Here is a 22340-nt window from a genome sequence, read left to right as displayed (position 1 = left end):
TTTAATTTGCTTTCTGAACAAGTCCAAAGATGGGCTGTTTTTTATATCTAATGGAAGTTGATTCCATGTCCTTGCTGCGTGGACGAAGAAACTTCTTCCCCCCCAGTTCGCTCGTTTGAACTTAGGTATTGCTATCAGTTTTTGTTGGCCAGATCTTAGTAGTCTGGATGGTTCGTATTTCCTCAACTGAGTTTTTATGAAGAGAGGTCCTTTGCCCTGGAGGGCCTTATAGGTCAAACATAGTGATTTAAATTTGACTCTTTTGGCGACTGGAAGCCAATGAAGTGATGCTAATTTGTGGCTGACGGACTGAAACTTTGGTATGTCCAGGATCAGTCTTGCTGCAGCATTTTGCAGGCGCTGCATCTTATCTATGATTTTTATTCTGGCTCCTGCATACAGTGCATTTCCATAGTCCAGGCGGGATAAAGCTAGCGCTGTGACTACCGTTTTGCGTGCATCTTGGGGCAAATATGGTAGTATTTTTTTTAATCATTTTTAATATTAGCCATCATATTAGATGATGGATTCAACCCAGTTCTGTGACTGGGGGTGAGTGTCTGAAAAGTTTCAGCACTCCGTCCATCATCTCCTTGTGTTTGCTTTGTTCACCCTCAGTGTTCCTCCCTTACACTACCAGTGTGGTGGTAAGGCCGGTCTGAGGTCCTACCAGGAACTCAGGCCAAGTGTGCATCTCTGCAAGGGAGAGGTACTGAAGGAACAAGAAGGATGTTCTTTCTTTAGGGAAGACAGTCATCCCAAAAGGCATGTTGAGGTGAGGGTCTAAAGAGTCTGCATCATCAGGATGTGGGAACCCAGAAGAAAGAGGGTTCTGGGTGGAATGATCTCCAGGAGGGGGCCATCCAGTGACCCTGGGGATAGGTTTTAGATCATTGCAGTGTGGAGTCATCAGTGCTGAGGCACTGTACCCTTGTCCAGATGAATGGGGGGCGTAGTGTTGCATGGCCCAGGGCAAGGGTCGGCCTAGATCTGCTAAGTCCATGTAGACAAGTAGTGACCTAGATCCCTCTAACCTAGAACCAGGAGTTTTCGTAGTGTAGTCTGGGGTCTGGGGTCCCTGCAGGGGTAGGTGGTCTCACAGCTGAGTGAGGTAGAAGGTCTTAGCAGCCGACAATCAGCGTAAGACATCTGAGAGAGCTGGCAACTGGCGAACAACAGTTGACAAGGCTGTCTGGTCAGAACCCCTCATCACTTGTTATCACTGACTAGGTGAAGAATACTCATGCATAGTCACTATTTCTTCCCCATAAGATTCAGCTAGCTGTGGTGCATCATGTGTGAGAATGTGGTTGTGACCATCTAAGCCACCCATATTTTTCACTTTTTGATCACCTGGAATTTGACCTTTTACTGTGGGAGAACCTCTTAACCTGTGACTCACCCATGGTAAACTCATGGTAAAATGGACTGCACATACTTACCACCAGTGTCCACATTATAAGATAAGGCTGCTGCTTCTCAGCAAGGGTAGAAGGCACTTGACTGGTTACATGTGAACATGTGTCCACACGTGTTCACACGTGTGAGGGCTGCATGTGGGAGGCTCCTGTCATGCATAGCCCAAGAACTGAGCACAGGTAGCCTGCGCAGAAGGGACTCTAAAGGGTTGGGTGTTGACCTGGGATGGGCCTTATATTGTTGGTGTATAATGATAGGGAAAGTCAGTGTGCTTTACTTTCTAGTCTGCAGTGACCTTCCATTAAACACTATGAGGAAAACTGACTTAGAGTGCAGCTCCGCTTCCTTTTGGACTAAAGACACCAGGGTCAGACCAATGTACAATGTAGCCTGTCTAAAAAGAACAATGATGTAAAGTTTAAAGTCATATATGTACAGCTTATGGATCATCCAGGAATGTCATGTTTCTGTGGCTCAGCCCAGGATGTGAGCCCAAGCCTTTTGTCACCCTGCTGTGCTGGGTTAATTACTTGTCTCTCCAGTGGCAGGAACAAAGGTCTCCCCCCCCCCAAAAGGAAGAAATTACCCTTGATTAGGTCAGCTCCTCAGAAGGAAGATGTGGGGTGGAATGCCCTGCATCAATCTGACAGCTGTCATCCTCTGCCAGGAAGAGGGCCGGTTCATGCCCACTAAACAAAGGGAGGGAGCCCAGGCCCTGGAGCCAAACCAGTAAGGGGGCTCCTTTGAACGTTTGCTATGGCAGGCCCTGACAGTTATGTCAGCAAGGGGGACTGAGAACCTTAGTGCACATGTGGCAAGTGACTCCTGGGTGACGCCATCGTGAAGTATCCCAGAAGGCTGTACAGAGAGATTGAACCACAGGCAGGGAGGTGATGTGGTGTGGCCCCTCAGGATAGGACATAGGTGCAGCTCTGTTGGACACTCCTGCTCCCACTTAAAAGGACTTGCACAGGGGAAAGACCTCTCCCTTGAATGTGCTCTTCTGCTAAACACTGGGACTGGAGGTAGAAGCCATGGTCAATTGGAAGGAAGAACGCTTTGACTGCCATCTGGATAATGGACTTTGCCTCTGATTGACCACAGGACCAGTGGGGCTCTCTCTCAGGACCAGGGATTCTATTACTCTTGCATCCGCTGAGGACCAGTTGGGGGAAATATTGGGCATCTGCACAATGAGGAGGGGCCTCAATGAAAATAAAGTGAAAGGCTGACACATGGAGCCAGTGAAACCAGTCCCCTGCAAAGTTCATCACCTTTGGAGGCCAGGAGGTCTGAAGAAAGAGTTACAGATGGCTCACCAACAGGAGGAAAATGAGACAGAGATCACCCAAATTGGACCAACGGGCCCGAGTTATGGCGGTTTGAAGCTGGTCACCCTTCGACCTTTTCTGAGCTGGTGACGAAGCCCGTGGGACTCCAGGGCCCAGAGGCTGCCTCCAAGAACTGGTAAGCTGTGGGGAAGTGCTGTTGTGCTTTCCCCATGCGAAAATGGGCAGGGGCCCAGGACCCTACCCCAGGCTCCTTGAAGACAATGTACAGAATGAGTGCTGTCACACTCCCCCAGAAAGACAGGAGTGGCCCAGGACCCCATCCCTGGGCCCCAAGAAGAAGAACGATGAGGGAGTGCTGTTGTGCCCCGTGAATACTTTAGAGGGGCCTATCTCTGGGACCGATGCCAATAATGCATAGGGGGAGATCTGCTGGACTCCTCGCTTTACAGGCCCACTCCACTCCCTGCTCCCATGTCCGGGAGTGGGTGAGCCAGCCACCATCACCTGCCTGCTCACAGGAGCGAGCAGGCCAAATTGCTGCTGCCGGCTCCCGTGGCAGCACACCATTGTGCTGCCTGTGCGGAGAGATGGGTGGGGCAGCTGGGGGTGGACTCACCAAGCTGCCCCAAATGTTTCCAATGCACTGGGGTGCCTAGGTAGGAGCGCTTTGGAAAAAAAGAAAAGGAAAGAGGAAAAGAAAGCGGCTCTTCCCAGCACAGCAGGAGAGCCACTGCTATAAAATGCACAAGCGAGTGCGAAGAGTGCCCCATAATGGCCTGCAGGGCCTGGCTGCATTTTTCCCTTTACAGCACTTTGGTGTGTGGTGGCCCAGGAGTACCACCAGGTGATTGCTAGGGTACAGATGAAGCTGGAGCAGCAGTGTAGCATCTCCATAAAAGTATATCGGGAGTCTCCACACTAAGGGGCCTATTCCGATGTCAGAACGGGCAGGAGCTGTAATTGATGACCTGCTGTCATCGTTTACAGCCCTGGTAGTACGATGCGACTGAACAGGGTTCGGTCGCATTCGTATACCTTACAATGCAAGCATGCTTTCAGACCGGAAAGCATGCTTGCATTGCTGAAAGTAGGGGTGCAGTTCATACCTGCACCCTGTGGTGGGCACCCCAAGGTGCCTGCCACTAGGTGCGGGGATCAATGGAGGGACGCCATAGGTGTGCCCCAGGCCACCATCCGGCTGCCTCACACCCATGGGGGCCCTGCTGGGGCCCCCAGAGACAGCTTCCAACTGCCTTTTTGTGCTGGACAGACCGGCACGAAAAGGCAGTGAAAAGCTGCCATCGTACTCCCTCGGTCGCACAGAGGAGACCGGGGGAGTACTGGATGATTTCTGGACAGCGGACGGGCTCTCCGAGCCTGCCTTCCGTAATCCGGAAATCCGAGTCGGATTCCTTCCCGACCGAGCCTATCGGAATGGCTCGGTCGGGAAGGAATCCGGCCGGGACTGACTGATTCGGTCAGAAGGGCTCCGAACATGGTTCGGAGCCCTTGGTCGAATTCGGAATCGGCCCCTAAATAGGGTGGGACTCCAAAGGAGTAACCTGCCCGGATTTTCCTGGTATTTTGAAGCACTCTCTAAGCTGGAGCTTTTGCTCTTCAGCTGGGAGTACTGTGTCTTCTAGAGGCTAAGACTATGGCTGTAGTTATTGTGGCGTAAAGAGGTTTGATGTGAACTTTCTTGTTGGATGATCAGCCTCTAGGGGTGAAAGTTGGTTATTGCACATTAGTGCAATTATAAATGTGATCAATTGCATTGAGTTGAAAGAAATATAAATGTTATGCCCTGCTCTTCAAGGGATATTTTTATTTTGTGGTATTTCTACTAAAAGTCATGCTTAGTACACAAATCAGGGGTGAGAATGAGTATGCAATGTCATCAAGAAGTATGTCCATCAGCTTGTGTATAATTGTGATTTGCTGCTTAGTTTTGAGTAGTGTGTGTGTAATAAATGTACTGTTCCTTTTTTGAAAGAAAAAGTACAGACTGGATAATCATTTATTGAATGTTATTGTGGTATATCTGTGACTGGTGATAACTAGCCCACACCATCTCCCTTGAGTAGGCCATGGACTGCTCTGCTTCACTACCCTATGAGAGTCAAGAGCTACAATGGGGTGTTTGGTTTCCAGTGGAGGACAAATGTAAACCCATTGCTTGTGCAGGCCACACAACTAATGACTCATTTTCTAAACCACCTAGCACAGCATTTTCTCGCAACATTGTACAAACCACTGTAGAATAATACCAACACAACCGGATACTTTGAGTACTGTGTGCGATTTCTGTCACTAATTCAACATATTTCCTTGGAATGTTTTTAAAAAATCCATACAATCTCAAAACCACTTAATCAATTTGAAAATACATTGCATATTTACAATAAAAATGTTATAGTGCTGCATATTTCAAAGCGCTGTTCACTTAAAGTGCAAGTAATGCTGCCAGGTCTACTGTGCGATCAAATTCATCACAAACTGAAAGAAGTTTCCTCTTCCTGGTTCTTGGGTATTGAACTAAAATGTGGCCTTTACGGTAACATATAGAAGAATCTCTTAGTATAAAAAATATGTCTACAATGTCGTAGCTAGGTGAGATAATGTTTTAAATATGTACTTGGCAACATGTCCGACAGTATGCAAGAATACAATGAACACACCTCTTACTGGAGATCTCCATCACTGTAGCATATACATACGTACACATACATCAAAGGCACACCCTTTCATTTAGCTCTTCTGACGGACAAAAAGAGAATGCAAGCTAGCAGGTTGCTTATTTAAAAACTGTTCATGCAATTAATGACTACAGTATTACTTTAAAATCTTCAAAACCATAAAAATAAAAAAAACAACATTCACCCAACTAAACCGGAAATTTTTTGTCCCATATCCCTTCTACCCTTGGTCGCAAAAATCGCTGAGGCCCACGCTAACAACATTCTTTCTGGCCACCTGAGCAACATTGGTGCCTCAGAGCGCTCCCAGAACGGGTTCGGCCCGGTACATAGCACCGAGACCGCGCTTGTAGCAGTGTGTGAACATCTACGGACCATCCTGTATGAGGGGCAGACTGCGGCTCTCATCCTGCTCAACCTCAGCGCTGCATTCTACATGGTCTCCCATAAGATCCTCCTGCGCCTCTTGGAGGAGGTGAAGGTGGTAGGTCCGGCCCTGGAGTGATTCCTCCTCCTTCTTTTCTATCTGACAGATCATTTCAGGTTGCGGCCCCCCCTTTCCTCTCTCATGCCAGCAAACAGGGAGTTCCTCAGAGCTCAGCACTAAGCCCGGTCCTGTTCAACCTCTATGTTCAACCCCTGACGGCGGTAGCAAGGGACTTTGGTTTGACCATGATTTCGTACGCCGATGATACGCAGTTGGTGGTGTCCCTCTCTGAAGACCATATTCGGGGCACCAAGCATTTTCAGGCTGGCCTTGCAGCGGTCGCGCAGTGGATGGCCACCAACTGCCTGAAACTCAATGCCAACAAGTCAGAGGTGCTGCTGGTGGGGAAAGACAAGGGGCTCTGGAGCATACATTGGTGGCCGGATTCTTTGGGCAGTGACCCCACCCCTAAGGCGGTTGCAAAAAACTTAGGGGTTTAGTTCGAATCTAATCTTGGTTTCTAAGAGCACACCAAGAAGATCGCTGGCACCTGCTTTGGTTTCCTCTGGGGTCTGGGACCTAAGCTAGGCTTTTTTGACTCACCCACCCGCCAGCTGATAGTCCAAGCAACTATTTTGTCTAGGTTGGACTATATAAATTCACTTTTAATGGGAGCCAACAAGGCGGAAGTTTCACGCCTTTTAAGGGTCCAGAAAGCAGCTGCCCGAGTCCTTCTGTGGCTCCCTAGAACATGCTCTGTGACGGGCGCATTGCGGCGCCTGCCCTAGTTGCCTGTGCCTCAAAGGATTCAATTTAAGGCACTCTGTCTGACCTTCAAAATTTTAAAATGGTCTTCCCCTGAGATTTTGTCTAATCTGCTGATCCCCTATGTACCCACACGCCTGCTGGGCTCGGCCAAGCAATTCCTGGCTACAGTCTCCCGGGGGAAGCACCTTAGAGCTGGGGGTCGGTCCTTTCGGTACTTTGCCGCCAAACTATGGAATTCCCTCCCTGTGCAGATCCGCCGTCTAGGCTGCCTTCTGTCCTTTCGAAAAGCAATTAAAACTCTTCTATTTCCTATGGTCTAGCTTCTGCACTCTGTTGACTTGGCTACAATTGCCGGGACGCCTCTTTGCTGATGCAGCTGTTGCGCTATACAAAATTACCAAATTACCAAATAAATAAATAAATAAATTAAAAAATAAAATATATCCAACGCCTTTCAAAATGTAGGCCTCTAGAGGTCTCTAGAGACTGATTTCCAAAAATAATGCCAATATATGTTATATTAGCACACACCAAAAAACAAAAAAATAAAGCTGTACAAAATCCAAAGAAAATATTTATGTTCTATGCCTAACTTGCCAAACCTTTATTACAGACTTATGGACAGTGTAAAGCGATCCTCTATCTGAGTTTGCCTTGGAGGAGAGTCAAACTGTACGGTTATAACTGTATCCTCAACACAGGTATGGCGTTGTTTCTGTTATGGACTATGTATATTCTATGTTATGCCTCTTTATGGGTGATGTAACCCTAGGAGCGTTAAGTGCATCATATGGACTGTGTTATGCTCTGATGTCCTGCGAGAAGTTCGAGAGAAGCTAGCCCAGTGCTGGCTACGCTGTTCTGATGGATGCATTAAAGAGAATTAAACCCCTGTCACCATGTGAAGTGCTCTCTTAACACTGGCACCTAGTTGCAAGCATCCACCATGAACCCTGTCTGAGGTGATATTGTTTTTGTGTCTGTGCTGAAAATAGAAGAACTGAGCCATAATGGTGAGCGTGCTGATGTGTAAGTAAAGATTATGGACTAATTTTTAATCTTTGAGGGATTGGTTCCTATGCGTTATCTTACGGTCAGCAACACCTCTTTGTAACCAGGGGGATAATTGTGGCTGTTTGGTGCTCGCATACCTGTTGTTAGTCTTGGAATCTGTCATTGACGCGAGGCCTGGTGCATTACCCCAGCACTTGTACCAGACGTAGTGCAGCACTATAACAGAAATTTGGATGAAGCCGGTAGGAGGTGCGCATGCAAGTGCTCATGAATTGGAGGGTAACACGAGCATTAAGCGTGCCCAAGCGACAATATTTTTGTTCCGTGATGGCGTAGGCAGCGGGGAGTGTAGACGTGCTCTAGTGGTCACAACAAAGGAAGCAGTATTAGAATTGTAAATGTGGCGCATTTGAGATGCGCTCTAGTGTTGCAAAGTTAAGGAACTGAGCAACGTGAGCCAATGATCGTGTTTGGCATTTGGAGTAATTTTGAAGCAATCCCTCAGACTTGTAACCGTTCTGCAGATCTGACAGGGCGTTTTATTGTGTATGGTCTATCAATTATGCTAATAACATTGTTGACCTGAATATGCTTTTCAATTGCAGCACAATTGTTAACTACTAGAGCACAATAGTTTCAATAAACATTGTATGCTTTTTTTCGTCTCTCTTTCATTCATTGTGGACGTGCATGAGTGAGAGAACTAAACGTGATAACCTACTAGTACCCTGATCCCTAAGAGGGTCTATAGTGTTGTGTTTTGGGGTGCCAAATCACTTGTTTCTCTGGAAAGGTTAGGAGAGCAAGTGAGCCACTATAAGCTAGTCTGATTTGTGCCCATAGGTACTGATGTGGTATGGTGACTCAGTCCCTTCATACCGAAGTTCTGTAGACCCAGGCATGTTCCAAGCAGAATCCCTGCAACAAAATTAAGTAGCAACATATTAAAGAGACCAGCAAAAAGTTATTTTAGTTTATTGTATGAGCTACTTATGTTAATTCATTATTTTAGCTGGTTGTTTTAGATTGTTTTATTAATTCATTATTTTCTCATAGTTTGTTGCATGCCAAGTCTGAAACAATGGCAGCTGGAAACATGCCCCCTCCTCTGAAATTCGTTCCTGAGGCTGGTGGCCACATTTTGCCATGGATGAAATGGAAGAAAACTTAATGGGGGCAAATGTTTTCAGTGTCATGGGCCTATCTGTGGCGAAGCTGCATGAAGAGTCGTGTGCCCCACTCATTTGTTGCACCCTTAGGAGCTTTCAGATTCAAAAGGTTGCCTTTCGGTTTAGCCCCCCACAGCCACGTTTCCAAAGATTGATGAAGAGGGTCCTTGAAGGGGTTAGTAATGTTTGTTCTTCCAAGATGATATTGTTGTTTTTGGCAAAGACGGGACAAGTCATGATGCCAGTTTAAAACAAGTTTTGGATAAGCTAAGTTTGGATTGACCGCCTACTATTCTAAATTTGTTCAGGGTTTTGCTTCCATTATGATACCTTAGAGACGGTTACTTAAAGAAGGAGACACATTTGAGCATGAATGTTCAAGAGCTTTATCTAAAATAAAAATGGAGATTGAGAGTATGCCAAGTGGGACATTTTGATGTGACAAAGAGAACAATTTTAACAACTTACTTTAGTCTCAAAGAACTGGGAGAAATATTTACTCAAATTGTTAATGGTGAAGAGAAAGTCATAGTGTTTGCTTCACGTTCTCTAGGGGTAGAAGAGAGATACTCTGTCACTGCTCATGAAGCATTTGTGTGTGTCTGAGCCATCCAGACATTTTCTGTGGGGTTTGCTTTTACGTTAAGATCTGACCACAAGCCTTTGGTCCAAGTGTTTACATGCAAGGGTACTGAAAGGGCAACTCCCAGGATCAAGAGATGAGTGGAGGGCGTGTTAGAATATCATTTCAAGGTGGAATATCTACCAGGGATTTTCAATGCAGCGGCTGACAGCCTTTCCAGAAGCCCTTTGGAAGAGCAAGTATTTCCTGAGATGGAGGTTCCAGTCATGGGGCCGAAGGAGTCGGTCATGATTGAAACAGAATGGAAGGAAGAGTGTAACAGGGACACTGTTTGGTGAAGTGAAGAAATATGTGGTTGAAGGTTGGCCTGAGTGTATGTTAATGTCCACAGAGGGGAAGAGGTTTTGAGAGGTGAGGCAGGAATTGAGCATCTTTGATAACATGTTGTTCAGAGTGAACCAGTTGATTCCACCTAGTGGATTGAGGAGCAAAATAATGAATTTGGCCTATGAAGGACACCTTGGCAGGAATCTCCCCAAGGGGCGCATCAGGGAGAGTTACTGGTGGCCCGGTCCGGACAGACAAAGCGCTTGTAAGATATTGTTGGATGATCGCGAACAGCAATAAATCCAAGGTGGTGAGAGCTGTACCGTTGTCTCCTTTGGAGGTGCCTGAACCATGAGCCCTAGTGTAAGCTTGTCATGGATATTGCGGGGCCCTTTAATCTGTTGTCTCTAAATGAAAGGTATGTAATTGTATTGGTAGACAATATATCCAAATGGGTTACAGCCGGTTGCGCGTCTCCATAACTACAGAAAGTGCCTTGGAATTTTTGAAGGATGTGTTTACAAGTGATGGATTTCCTAAGAGACAATCAGCACTGACAATGGTGTTCAGTTTGTCTCTGATGAAATGAAGAGCTTTTTGACTGAATTGTCTATTGAGCACTGCCGCACTGCATTATATGCTCCCCAGGCCAATAGCCTTGTGGAGAAGATGAATGGCCAGATGAGGCATTGTTCTCCGGCAGTTGTAAGGTTGAGAAGATCTCCCAGGAAAATGTTGAGAGAAAAACTGTAAGCACATCGCTCCACTCCTAGCAGTGTTGCAAATATTTCACCTTTTCAGTGTTTAGACGGAAGGGTGGCTGGGTCCAAACTCAATCCCATGTGGTTGGAGTGGAAGAAGGAAAGAGTGAAGTCCCATGTGGGCAACTGGGCTCCATAGCAAAATAAACACAAGGAGTGTTATGCCAAACGTGGAGCCATTCACAGGGTTTTGAAAGTTGGCAAATGAGTGTAGGCGAAAAAAGTCGAGGAGGGTTGCCAAAGGGGAATCTAAGTTTGTGGGACCATTCCTTACATCTGAGGTCAAAAAGAATGTGGTAGTTTTGGTGAATGGAGAGGTGTGGAGTATGTCACACTTGGAGAAAGGTCCTTCGTAAGTGGATCAGACTGTTAGTGTATCAGAGATTTCCAAGCCATGTGTCGATGGTGAGCAAGCGTCACTGTTGGATTCACCTCGTGTTAGAGTCAGGAACAAGAGGAGCCTTACCTATTTCAGGGACTATTTTGTGATTTGTTTGTCCTGCTGAGAGAAATACCAGTGTACTCCTGAGTTGAGTTATATTGTGTACATTTTGTTCACACACAGATTCATACTTTTATAGGAAGTACAAGTGTAACCTGTAGGGTGCTAGTCGTGCATTTTACAATTTTCTTTTGTTTGTTTTCTTTTTCATATTAAAACTATGTTCAGAATTTCCTTTATTTGGGATGTGTGTTATGGCCTATGTACATTCTATGTTATGCCTCTTTAAGGGTGATTTAATCCTTGGAGTGTTAAGTGCATCATATGGAATGTGTTATGCCCTGACATCCAGGGAGCAGGTGGAGAGAACCTTGCCTAGTGCCAGCTGCGCTGTTATGGTGGATGCATTATAGAGAGTTAAACCCCTGTCACTGCGTGATGTACTCCCTTAACAGTTCCATTTCAAGATGTCGTCTGCATGTATGCGATTGAACATGAACGCCATTTTGAGATGGTAGTGGATTAAAAAAAACAGATCTGACATCTCAAAAGTAAATATGATGTTTAGTAACTTAACATGTGAACTAAAATCTAACTCCGCAGACTGCTATATCTTTACCTTTTTTCCATTGTAGCATGATCTATACATGAGAAATGCATGTATTGTAATGCCAACTATACAAATTGGCATAATGTAGCATGTGTACTGCAGCTGAGAACAAAATAATAGATTTTTTCTCCTCCACAGATGCGCTATCTTTAAATTCCTCAATACGTGAAGACTGCTCCACTTTGTGCGAAGATCCTGCTTTCTACGAACCACTAGCTGATAAAATGGTTGCAAAATACAACAAAGAAAGTAATAACACTCATTACTACAAGGTGTATCTGGCAGAATTCGCATACATGGAGGTAACTACAAAATGTTTTCGCACTAGACCACAAAAGGTGATCCATTCTTCAGAACTGTTATCCTGTTTTACATGATACATTATTTATTTTTCATTTGTTTGTTAGTATTCATAAGAAACTACCTACTGCGCCTGCGAAACTCTCGCTGTACTTTAGGATGTGGACAGGCTTACATGAGAATCATAACAACTCCAGAGGGGTGAGATCAAATAGTACTTAAAAGTTTTTCAAATCTCTAAAGGTTTATCAAAAATAAATGTAGATTGTTCCCTGCTCTGGCAGCTTAGATACAAAAAGTGTCACCACAGCCCTCTCCCGACAGAAGGAAGATGTCAGGGAAGAGATGGGCGGAGGACCACAAGCTGCAAAAAGTTGAATATTTGAACAGTTTGACTTCGAGCAGTTCTGGTGCAGTGCCACAGAAAGTCCTTGGCGCAAAGTGGAGGGACTTGCAGGCACACGCATCAAAGCTTTTCGCGATCGCAAACGGTGCGTTTCGTACAAATCCTCCGCTTGCGATCGCAAAGTTAGCTTTTAAGATGCATGAAACATCTTGCCCATCGCAATTTAAGAAATCGCAATTTTTTGTGCTTTCTTAAATGCAATGCAATAAAGTAAAAAGAATTGTGATTTCGCAATTAAGAATCGCAATTTACCACTAAATGAAAGGTGATGGTAAATTGCGATTTCTTTGAAAAAAAGCACGAAAGTGTATTTTTCAAAGTCCCATGTTACACACACACATGCCCTTGGGGAATGTGTGTGTGTAACATGGGTGCAGACATCAATTTCAGAGGTGCAACAGGGTGTCTTTTTGACCCTTAAAATTGAATGCGCAATTTGCGAGTACCTATTGGTACTCGCAAATTGCGCATGCAATTTCCTATTCATTCATATGGGCCATTACTTATTTGCGAGTCACAATTTGCGAGTCGCAAATAAGGAATATGTATGAATTATAGCTATTCCTACAAGCATTGGATTTTGCGAGTCCTTAATTGCGATTCCTTAATTATCGCAATTAAGGACTCGCAAAATCCTACCTTTATGCATGTGCATGTTAAACCACAGGAGGACAATGAGGTTGAACAAGAGTTTGTGTAATGTAATCATAATTCTTCACTTTTAATAGAAGTGCAGCACTGATCTGAAAGTGCTGTAATCTGTGCAAAACCCACACTAGCTTTGAAAGATAAATAAATTTGTCATAAACCATCACTCAGGAAACACATACAGTTGCATCCACCAATCTGCTGGGGAAAAGAAAGAACAATTTGTATTTAATTTGACTGTGTTGAAGTAGAGTTTTTGACAGTACTCCAAGTAAGGTCATTAGGAGAGATGATCAGCAGGCAAGCACAGGTTTCTCAAAGCAGTGCTCGATGACTACTCATTGTGGCCGAGCATTCATCCTGCAAAGAGGTGCTTTTTTTTCTTGCTCAACAACATTATGGACTTTGTAGAGCTCATTTTTAAGAAATTGCTAGTCAGTGATTTCAAACCTTTTGACAGAAGGGTGGTCTGGTAAATAGAATGTGAAAAAGTCCTCAACCTTGACACTTGGAATCAATTGTGAATAATTAGTGCTAGCTATGTAGCCCAATTCTAAGGGCTATACCTGTATCTAAAGCCCTGTGCCTGATTTATAGGTCTGATAAAGGAGGACTAGATGCTGTCAATGACTGCAGATACATCTAGTAAAATAAGTAGCCCCCAGGATCCACCCCCACTATCCTTTGTAGTGTTGCCTCTTCTTTATAGTGTGGTAGCAAACTACTTGGAATAGCAGGTTATGTTTTTATTTCAACAGGAGCTATTGAAGCAGTTTTATCATTCTCATTATTTTGAGAAAGGAACAGGGAGGTGGCTCACTGATTGTATATTTTCCTCCTTCAGTGAAAGATGGTTGACAAGAAATGTCCATATGTTCCTAATAGTGTATACTTGCATACCTGACTTACAGGTAAACCTGACTGCACTAAGCATTTAGTCCTGATCCTGAATTTTACAAGGAGTAGCCAAGGGATCTGACATAGTAAGAAGATGTTGTGGACCACAGAAACATGAAGGGCCTTTGCTGATAGGAAGGCTATGAGTATGTCCTACAAAATGGAAAGGGTTGTATGTCACTACATCTAATACAAAAATACCAACCTACACACATATTTACTCCATAAATATCAGCTATGAATATATTGTTAACTACATGGAAGGAAGTATAGATCTACATTTCCATCTTCACTTCTACTTACATTGACAACGTAATGACGCCGATATTGTGGTGTCCATATGGTTGTGTTTGGCTATAAGGGTCAAATGCACTTCTTCAGGACCAGAACTTTCTCTTTTTATGTGTGGTTGTTGTGCACACAGGTGTGGCACACTAATGATGCATCAAGTTTTACTGATGCACATGCCTGTTATCTATCCTGTTTTTTCTTTTTTAGGTACTGATCAGGAGCGGCCTGCATCATTACACTGTAACCACAGTGAGGGTATACAGGTTACTGCCCTGATCTACATGGAGGGTATATTTTATGTTTTGTCTCACATGCACCACAATTTTAGTTCTGGTCCTGAAGAAGCACATTTGACCCTATGGCAACATAGGCCTGAAACATGCCGACTTACGACCAACGACACCCGGGCATAATATGCCACAAGGGGAAACTTTCATTTTTGGCAGTTAGATTCTGCTAATGGTACATCGGTTTTACACTGGCTGCATGATGACCCTTTAATAATCTTCTACACTATTTCACGCATCACGTTCACCTTCCACAGAGGACCCACTCTCCACACACCCGCATGCATCATCCGGCAGTCCTTAAAAGATCTCCGACAAAGTGACCCTTCGGGGAGCCCGTAGGGGATTGCACCTACGAGTAGCACCGCCCAATGATGAAGCATGACATCCTACGGGTTGTGTGAGGGCAGAGGACAAAGAGTGGTCTTCCTTTAGCAGAGTGGGTCCTTCACCTAGGATTTCTATCACTCTTCTCTTTCTCCGCTTTCTCTTTGGGCATGGGTGACTTTTTGCACCTAGCCATAGGAACAAAGTTCCAAACTTGCCAGAAGGTGTGAGTTTTAAAGTCAGTGGAGCCGAACGCCCTACACATCTGTTGGACAGAGCTTTCACAATAGATTTTCCCCTCTGGAAGGCCTGGAAGAGTGTGACTGACGATGTGGCAATCTGTTTGAAGGAAGGGAGTTGAGTCAAAAAGACCTGATGAATCAGAGCAAGACTGGGTGAAAGATATCTGACACTGTGAGGGTTAAGTTCATGACATGCAACATCGCAGGATTAAGGTAGAAGTTGGGGTAAGCAGATTGGTGTGGTTTAGAGGACAACCAGGATATAATATGACTAGAAGCAGACACCATGAATGTGACATGATAGAATAACAAGCGTATTCTAATTCTTATACTGTATGAATTGACAAGACTTGGGTGTTTTAAATGAGAGTATATATTAAAGAAGTGATCAATCTCATGCATAATTTAAAGCCCTGAAGAAGTCCTGTGTGTTTGAAGCTCATCAGCTACTGGATTTTATCTCCTATTCTTTGATGTATTTTTTCATGAGAAGAAATTAATAAAGAACGAATGAAGGAAGAAAACCACAACATCTACTTTGTTTATTAGATGCATACATATGCATTTTGATTACTGTGATTGTTAAAACATACTTTTGCTGAATTTTGTATGCACTTTATACAATATGTTTACTAATTTGAAGTGCTGAACCATTGCCTGCTATTTTGCCTGGGAAAACTTTCCATTTAGAGTAGAGAGGGGTCGTACTCCAAGGTTCTTTGCACCATTAAAAATATCATACTTTCATCTCATAATAATATTGTTAGCAAGTGTGGTCTTCTATTGCTTCAACCCCTCTATCTTTTGTAACATGGGAATGAGCTTAACAGACTTTTAGTAATGAGGAATCTAGTTATATTGAATAAAAACAACCCAGAGACAGAGCAACTAGGAAAGACCTTTGGGAACCCAAATAATGCCTCAAACATAGACTTCATTCAAGCCTCAGGGGGGTTCAGTGACTTGTTAGTGCACAAAGAAACCAACTGGGCAAGCATCAGCGATCATGCCTCCCTCACGGGCATCTTTAGATTGGTCCCCAAGCATATAAGAGCAAAGGAACTTTGATACCCTTAAGTAGGAGAAAATCAATAAAAATGAATTTTTCCCCTTGGGTAATACCAGAGAGGAAAACAGAAATACTTACCTGTCTAGATAATAATCCTGATCCAATATGACTAAACAGAGGCCTTTGGGGCAATATTGGGGTCCATAAAAAGTTTAATGACTTGCCCTACACACTCTAGTCAAGCACCTGTCACTCGCTGGTTTGATGCTGCTTCTACTCAGTCCCTGAAAAATCTACATGCAGCCCCTTACAAACACGCCAAGAGATCTGAGGGCATTACAAAGTCTGCGCAAGCAGTATAGAAAGCCAAGAAACACCAGACTACAAAGCATAAGAGAGGAAGCTTGGGATGCTCTTTGAGCAGCTGCAATATCAAATAATACCCGGGCCTTTTAGAAAGAGATAAATGCCTGCCCCCTTTCTTGTTAGTGACTAAGATCTCCTACTTTAGAGCTTCACATAGGAGAGGAAGCGTGGGTGACTCACTTCAGCACGATATGTGATTCCAGTGGGTCACTGGGACCATCCCCTTGGGAACACTATTTTCTCCTCTTGTAAACAGAGGATTCCACACAGTTTATAACTTCATTTATTTCTTTTTTCAACGAATATTAATCAAAGCATATTCAATGACTTGTAGTTTCATATTTTTCATCAATGAGGCATCATTATAATACATGATATCCAATGCATTTCGGGCTGCATATCAAGCCCTTCATCAGGAATAACAATGCCTGTCTTTCAATGTTCTACGCTCTAACGTTCGGTAAAACGGATGTTCGAAAAGCAAGGGTTTGAATAACCAAGAGTGTGGCTTCTATGTCGTTCTTTACTGAAAAAAGTAAAGAACGACATAGAAGCCACGCTCTTGGTTACATGTTGCCTCTAGGTTAATCTTGGTTGCTTTGTACCAATGTACCTGAGGAGTAAGCCCAGGTTAATTTAGTAACTTTAGTAACTTTAGTGGTTCACCCAGGAAGGGATTGCGACTGTTGCTTGAGCAGGGTTAACAGCCCACTCAACCAACAACCCAATTTCTCACATGTATGCATTGTTAAAAGAGTAAGACTGGATTGGTGTCTCTGCTATGAAGTCCACATTGAGAATGAAAATTAAAATGGCTTTATTTTTATGTACTTTTAAAGATAACTAATTATTACAAAGCTGCCACACATAATCGCCCAAGCACAACAGAACATCAAGACTGGTTTTTACTTAAGCACTTGATACATCAGTTTTGCAATTTTTGGATATTGTGAAGAGGAAGTCTTACTAATTCTTATTTTAACATTATGGGCCCGATTATGATGCAGTTAGGAAATCTTCCCAATCGAATCAGTTTGGAAATGGTTTCCAACTGACTCGGATCGGGAGAGTCCAACCAATCGAGTAAGATGCAACCGGATGGTTCCAGATACAATCTGGTTTAGCTCCCATTGACTTCTATGGGAGCCTATGTTCCGAACATGCACCGTAATCAGGCCCTCAGTCGGGAAAACACGTTCCTGATCTAATTTGGAAGGCGCAAATGCCGTTAGGAGGCCTTTCTAACCTCATCATAATCGGGCCCTAGGTGGGAACGCTTTCATAACCACATTGTAATCGGGCTCTGAGTTGTCAGCACTTACCTCGCAGGTCATAAGGTGAGACACAATTGAGGCTGTGTGATTTAGTTATAGGGAACTTAAATGTGGGGTTTATAATTACAATGAAAATCTGCATTTCACTGCAGCATCACTACTGATCATTCTCATAATAGATGTTGGGTAGGTACCATAATTACACAGTGAATAAAGGGAAATATGGTTCCTCTCTAAGGCGAATGTATAACGTGGTTAAGTGCAATTTCACAAATTGTAATCAATATGGTTTAGTAAAATTGTAAATGTTGCCTGGTACATTAGATGTGTTCCCTCATTTGAATATCAGTGACACATGCATTTGTTCTCTTTCAGTCTGAGGTTGATCTATCATATGTTGTGGAATTCGTTATTAAGGAAACAAACTGCTCTAAATCAGAAACCCATGTTACTGACTGTCACTTCTTGGAGGATGAACAAGCTGTAAGTGCAGAATTCAAATTGCAGTCTTTGTAAATGATAGCTCCTCTATTCAAATGGTATAATGCATCGTACTTTATCACAATATATTCTACCCTTTTAGGATAGGTGGCAACATTTGTACGTAGTTTCCATAAAAAATCTTGCTACATTACCCCTCTTGCTACTATATATTATTGAATGATTGCTATATCTATGAGGTGCGACTATGTAATTGGATCACCCAACAGTACCTGAAAATAAAATAATGTGAGCACTAGGGTGACATTAGAGGTGCCTAAAATGTTCATTATGTATGGGCTAATTTTTAGTAACTACTTTCAATTAGCTGGAAAGAAAGCAGGATAAGTTTAAAGGCAGGGACGTGCGATTTTGGGAATTTGTAGCAAAATACATATCCATTAAATTGGGAGAATGGTATGTGTGGGCAGAACTTCTACCTTTCTAATTTATTGTAAGGAAATTCACCTGCATGGTGTGTTTCAATTGTGTTTTTTTTATTTGTTTATAACTTCACCTCTGTATGGACTGAGACCAGCTAAACAGCGCCAGTAGAAATGTGCTTAGCGAAAATGGTTAGTGTTTTCTATCTCAATGCAGCTAATGTGAAACTGACTTGTGAGAGCTTCAGGCTGTGAGAGCTTCAGGCTGATTCTTCACAACAATGAAGCATTATTAATTGGGCCAGCATAGTGTTCCAAAAGTTCAGGCCCTGCCATTTGTACTATGTGGGCCATTTATCAGATTGCAAAGCAGGAATTCACACAGCTGAGAGAGCTGCACTTACCAGTGGCAGCTCTACAACCGGAACAAATGTTTTATAAGGAATAACTACAAAGAAATACTTCATTTGGCACTCAGTAATAGTGGTAACAATAGAAATAGCATATTTTAACCTAATTTTCTAATCCTTCCTTGCACGGGAGCATGCACAAGAGTATGCCACTCACGGAGCTCGTAACCAACGTCTTTATTCATCAGCGTACAACATTCAAACTGAACTTTGCGTCATCATCTCATAACCATTAATAACCACTCCTGAACACCTCCCAAATGACTATGTAATTCTTTCCTTGATTCCGCCCACAGCCAGAGTGTCCCAGTGATCACAGTCCCAAGACACTACTTGTCCCCCTTGTTTTTTAGAAAAGGTATATAACAGCACCATTATATTTCTTCGATCAGTCATCAAGATGTTCGCACAGTTCGACCAGACCACGTGGTATGAGGTAGTTGAACTGCACCTGGAGTGGACACAGAGGGTGCAGGTTTTAAAGCCTAATCTGGGTCTTCAGGTAGAGCAGCCGCATCTGAGATTGCAGGGATTATGACCGTTGAGACAGATGTCTGAATTGTGATAAATCCCTTGTAATAGATTTTCTTGGATGGTGAGCCGTTATCTTCTGTCCCTTATGCTTAACTTTCAGAGGTTCAACAGCAAACTGAGAATCTGTTTTTCGTTTCTCTTTTTCTTTGACAAGATCCCAGTCACCTTCATCGAAGACGATCACTTGAGTTAGCCGAGATCGATCAGCATATGTCTTCATTTGATGTTTTTGAGCAGTGTCAGTAGCACAACCTTTTTCATCATTCCTGGTTCGTTCAGTGGTCCACTGTGGTAGTTTGGTTCTTATAGCTCTCCTGAACATGAAGGTGGCAGGACTCTCACCGGTGGTGGAGTGAGGAGTTAAACAATATGCATGATGGGCTTGCCATAAGGCCTGACTCAGCTCGATTCCCTCCATCGAAGCGCATGATCATTCATTTTAGGGTTCCCATAAGAAGTTCCATTACACCCTTAGCCTGAGGCCACAAGGGTGTATTTTTCTGATGCTTGACATTGAGTCTGCGAAAGAAGAGAACAAGGGAAACCCTACTCACAACGGAACCAGGGTAATGCGTTTATCCAGAAAACAATGGTTCCTGTGGCATATCACTTTATCAATTACTTAATAAACTAAGGCTTGATAACAATCCAAGTATTGAAGGGAGAGTGGCAACAAGAAGAGAGATACACAATCATACCAGTTTCAAAACATTTTTTGTATTTCAAATGACAAATGAATAAAATGCGACATACAATAAAGTATACAAAGTGCAATGTGTCCCAAGTGATTTGTGAGCTAACCAAAAAAACGTGTATACAGTTGAGTGAACTATACAGGTTTCAATTATGGCTATTTACAAAAAGAGGAAACTTGACTCAAAGCAATTATTTAAATCAATTGTAAAACAGCAGCTATACAATCATAGGCACTGTGTGAGTCTTGTTCGTTTCCTAGTGCGTCGACGGCGTTTCGACCCTTAGAATGAGGGTCTCGCCAGGACTGGGAGTGAGGGACGTCTTATACTGGGGTAATCCTGAGTTTAACCCATGCGTGTGAAAGTAAATTAAATTTACTTACAGTGAACCCAGCCGGGCACACTGTCTTGGACAACTTGGTAATGTGTTCTATTTTAGTGTAGCGGTCAGTACCGTCAATGCGCAGAATAAACAGGAAATGCCTGTGCGCGTTTTAATCCAGCTCGATCGCTGCCTCCAAGAGATTGTTTGGTGTCACACCAATTTAATTTACTTTCACACGCACTGCTGGGGGTCTTAGCCACACACACCCTATGCTGCTGGGCACTGCTGGGGGTCTTAGCCACACACACACTCTAATGCTGGGCACTGCTGGGGGTCTTAGCCACACACACCCTATGCTGGTGGGCACTGCTGGAGGTCTTAGCCACACACACACTCTACTGCTGGGCAGTGCTGGGGGTCTTAGCCACATACACACTCTAATGCTGGGCACTGCTGGGGGTCTTAGCCACACACACACTCTACTGCTGAGCACTGCTGGGAGTGTTAGCCACACATACCCTATGCTGGTGGGCACTGCTGGGGGTCTTAGCCACACACACCCTATGCTGCTGGGCACTGCTGGGGGTCTTAGCCACACATACCCTATGCTACTGGGCACTGTTGGGGGTCTTAGCCACACACACCCTATGCTGCTGGGCACTGCTGGGGGTCTTAGCCACACACACACTCTAATGCTGGGCACTGCTGGGGGTCTTAGCCACACACACCCTATGCTGCTGGGCACTGCTGGGGGTCTTAGCCACACACACACTCTAATGCTGGGCACTGCTGGGGGTCTTAGCCACACACACCCTATGCTGGTGGGCACTGCTGGGGGTCTTAGCCACACACCCCCTATGCTACTGGGCACAGCTGGGGGTCTTAGCCACACACACCCTATGCTGCTGGGCACTGCTGGGGGTCTTAGCCACACACACCCTATGCTGGTGGGCACTGCTGGGGGTCTTAGCCACACACACACACTACTGCTGGGCACTGCTGGGGGTCTTAGCCACACACACACTCTAATGCTGGGCACGGCTGGGGGTCTTAGCCACACACACACACTCTACTGCTGGGGGTCTTAGCCACACACCCTATGCTGGTGGGCACTGCTGGGGGTCTTAGCCACACACACACACTCTAATGCTGGGCACTGCTGGGGGTATTAGCCACACACACCCTATGCTACTGGGCACTGCTGGGGGTCTTAGCCACACACACCCTATGGTGGTGGACACTGCTGGGGGTCTTAGCCACACACACACTCTACTGCTGGGCACTGTTGGGGGTCTTAGTCACACACACACTCTACTGATGGGCACGCAGGGGGTCTTAGCCACACGCACACTCTACTGCTGGGCACTGCTGGGGGTCTTAGCCACACACACACACACACTCTAATGCTGGGCTTTGCTGGGGGTCTTAGCCACACACACACTCTACTGCTGGGCACTGCTGGGGGTCTTAGCAACACACACACACCCTATGCTGCTGGGCACTGCTGGGGGTCTTAGCCACACACACACTCTACTGCTGGGCACTGCTGGGTGTGTTTTCCACACATCACTTAGACTTACACATACATTACAGATGTATGTCCCACACGTCTCACTATTACACTGGTGATATGCGGTAGCGTACCGTACCCCGAGGTCGATGACGTAGGTGCGGCACGTCTCACTATTACGCTGGTGATATGCAGTAGCGTACCGTACCCCAAGGTCGATGACGTAGGTGCGGCACGTCTCAGTATTACACTGGTGATATGCGGTAGCGTACGGTACCCCAAGGTCGATGACGTAGGTGCGGCATGTCTCAGTATTACACTGGTGATATGCGGTAGCGTACCGTACCCCGAGGTTGATGATGTAGGTGCGGCACGTCTCACTATTACACTGGTGATATGCGGTAGCGTACCGTACCCCAATGTGGATGACGTAGGTGCGGCACGTCTC

General features: G+C 44.6%; 1 protein-coding gene across 3 annotated transcripts in view; it reads left to right on the top strand.

Annotated features, from left to right (window-relative positions):
- The window catches only part of LOC147684032 (fetuin-B-like), a 168754-nt gene that overhangs the window by 69155 nt on the left and 77259 nt on the right, over window positions 1-22340 (top strand). For all 3 annotated transcript variants that reach the window (XM_086944373.1, XM_086944374.1, XM_086944372.1), the window contains 3 exons: window positions 7216-7303; window positions 11647-11810; window positions 17931-18038. In XM_086944373.1, coding sequence (XP_086800499.1) covers window positions 7216-7303; window positions 11647-11810; window positions 17931-18038 — 360 coding nt within the window. The remainder of the gene's footprint in view (window positions 1-7215; window positions 7304-11646; window positions 11811-17930; window positions 18039-22340) is intronic.

This window comes from Lissotriton vulgaris, chromosome 11 (genome assembly GCF_964263255.1).
Source record: "Lissotriton vulgaris chromosome 11, aLisVul1.2, whole genome shotgun sequence".
Lineage (NCBI taxonomy): Eukaryota > Metazoa > Chordata > Amphibia > Caudata > Salamandridae > Lissotriton > Lissotriton vulgaris.
This window is presented reverse-complemented; position numbering and strand designations above follow the sequence as displayed.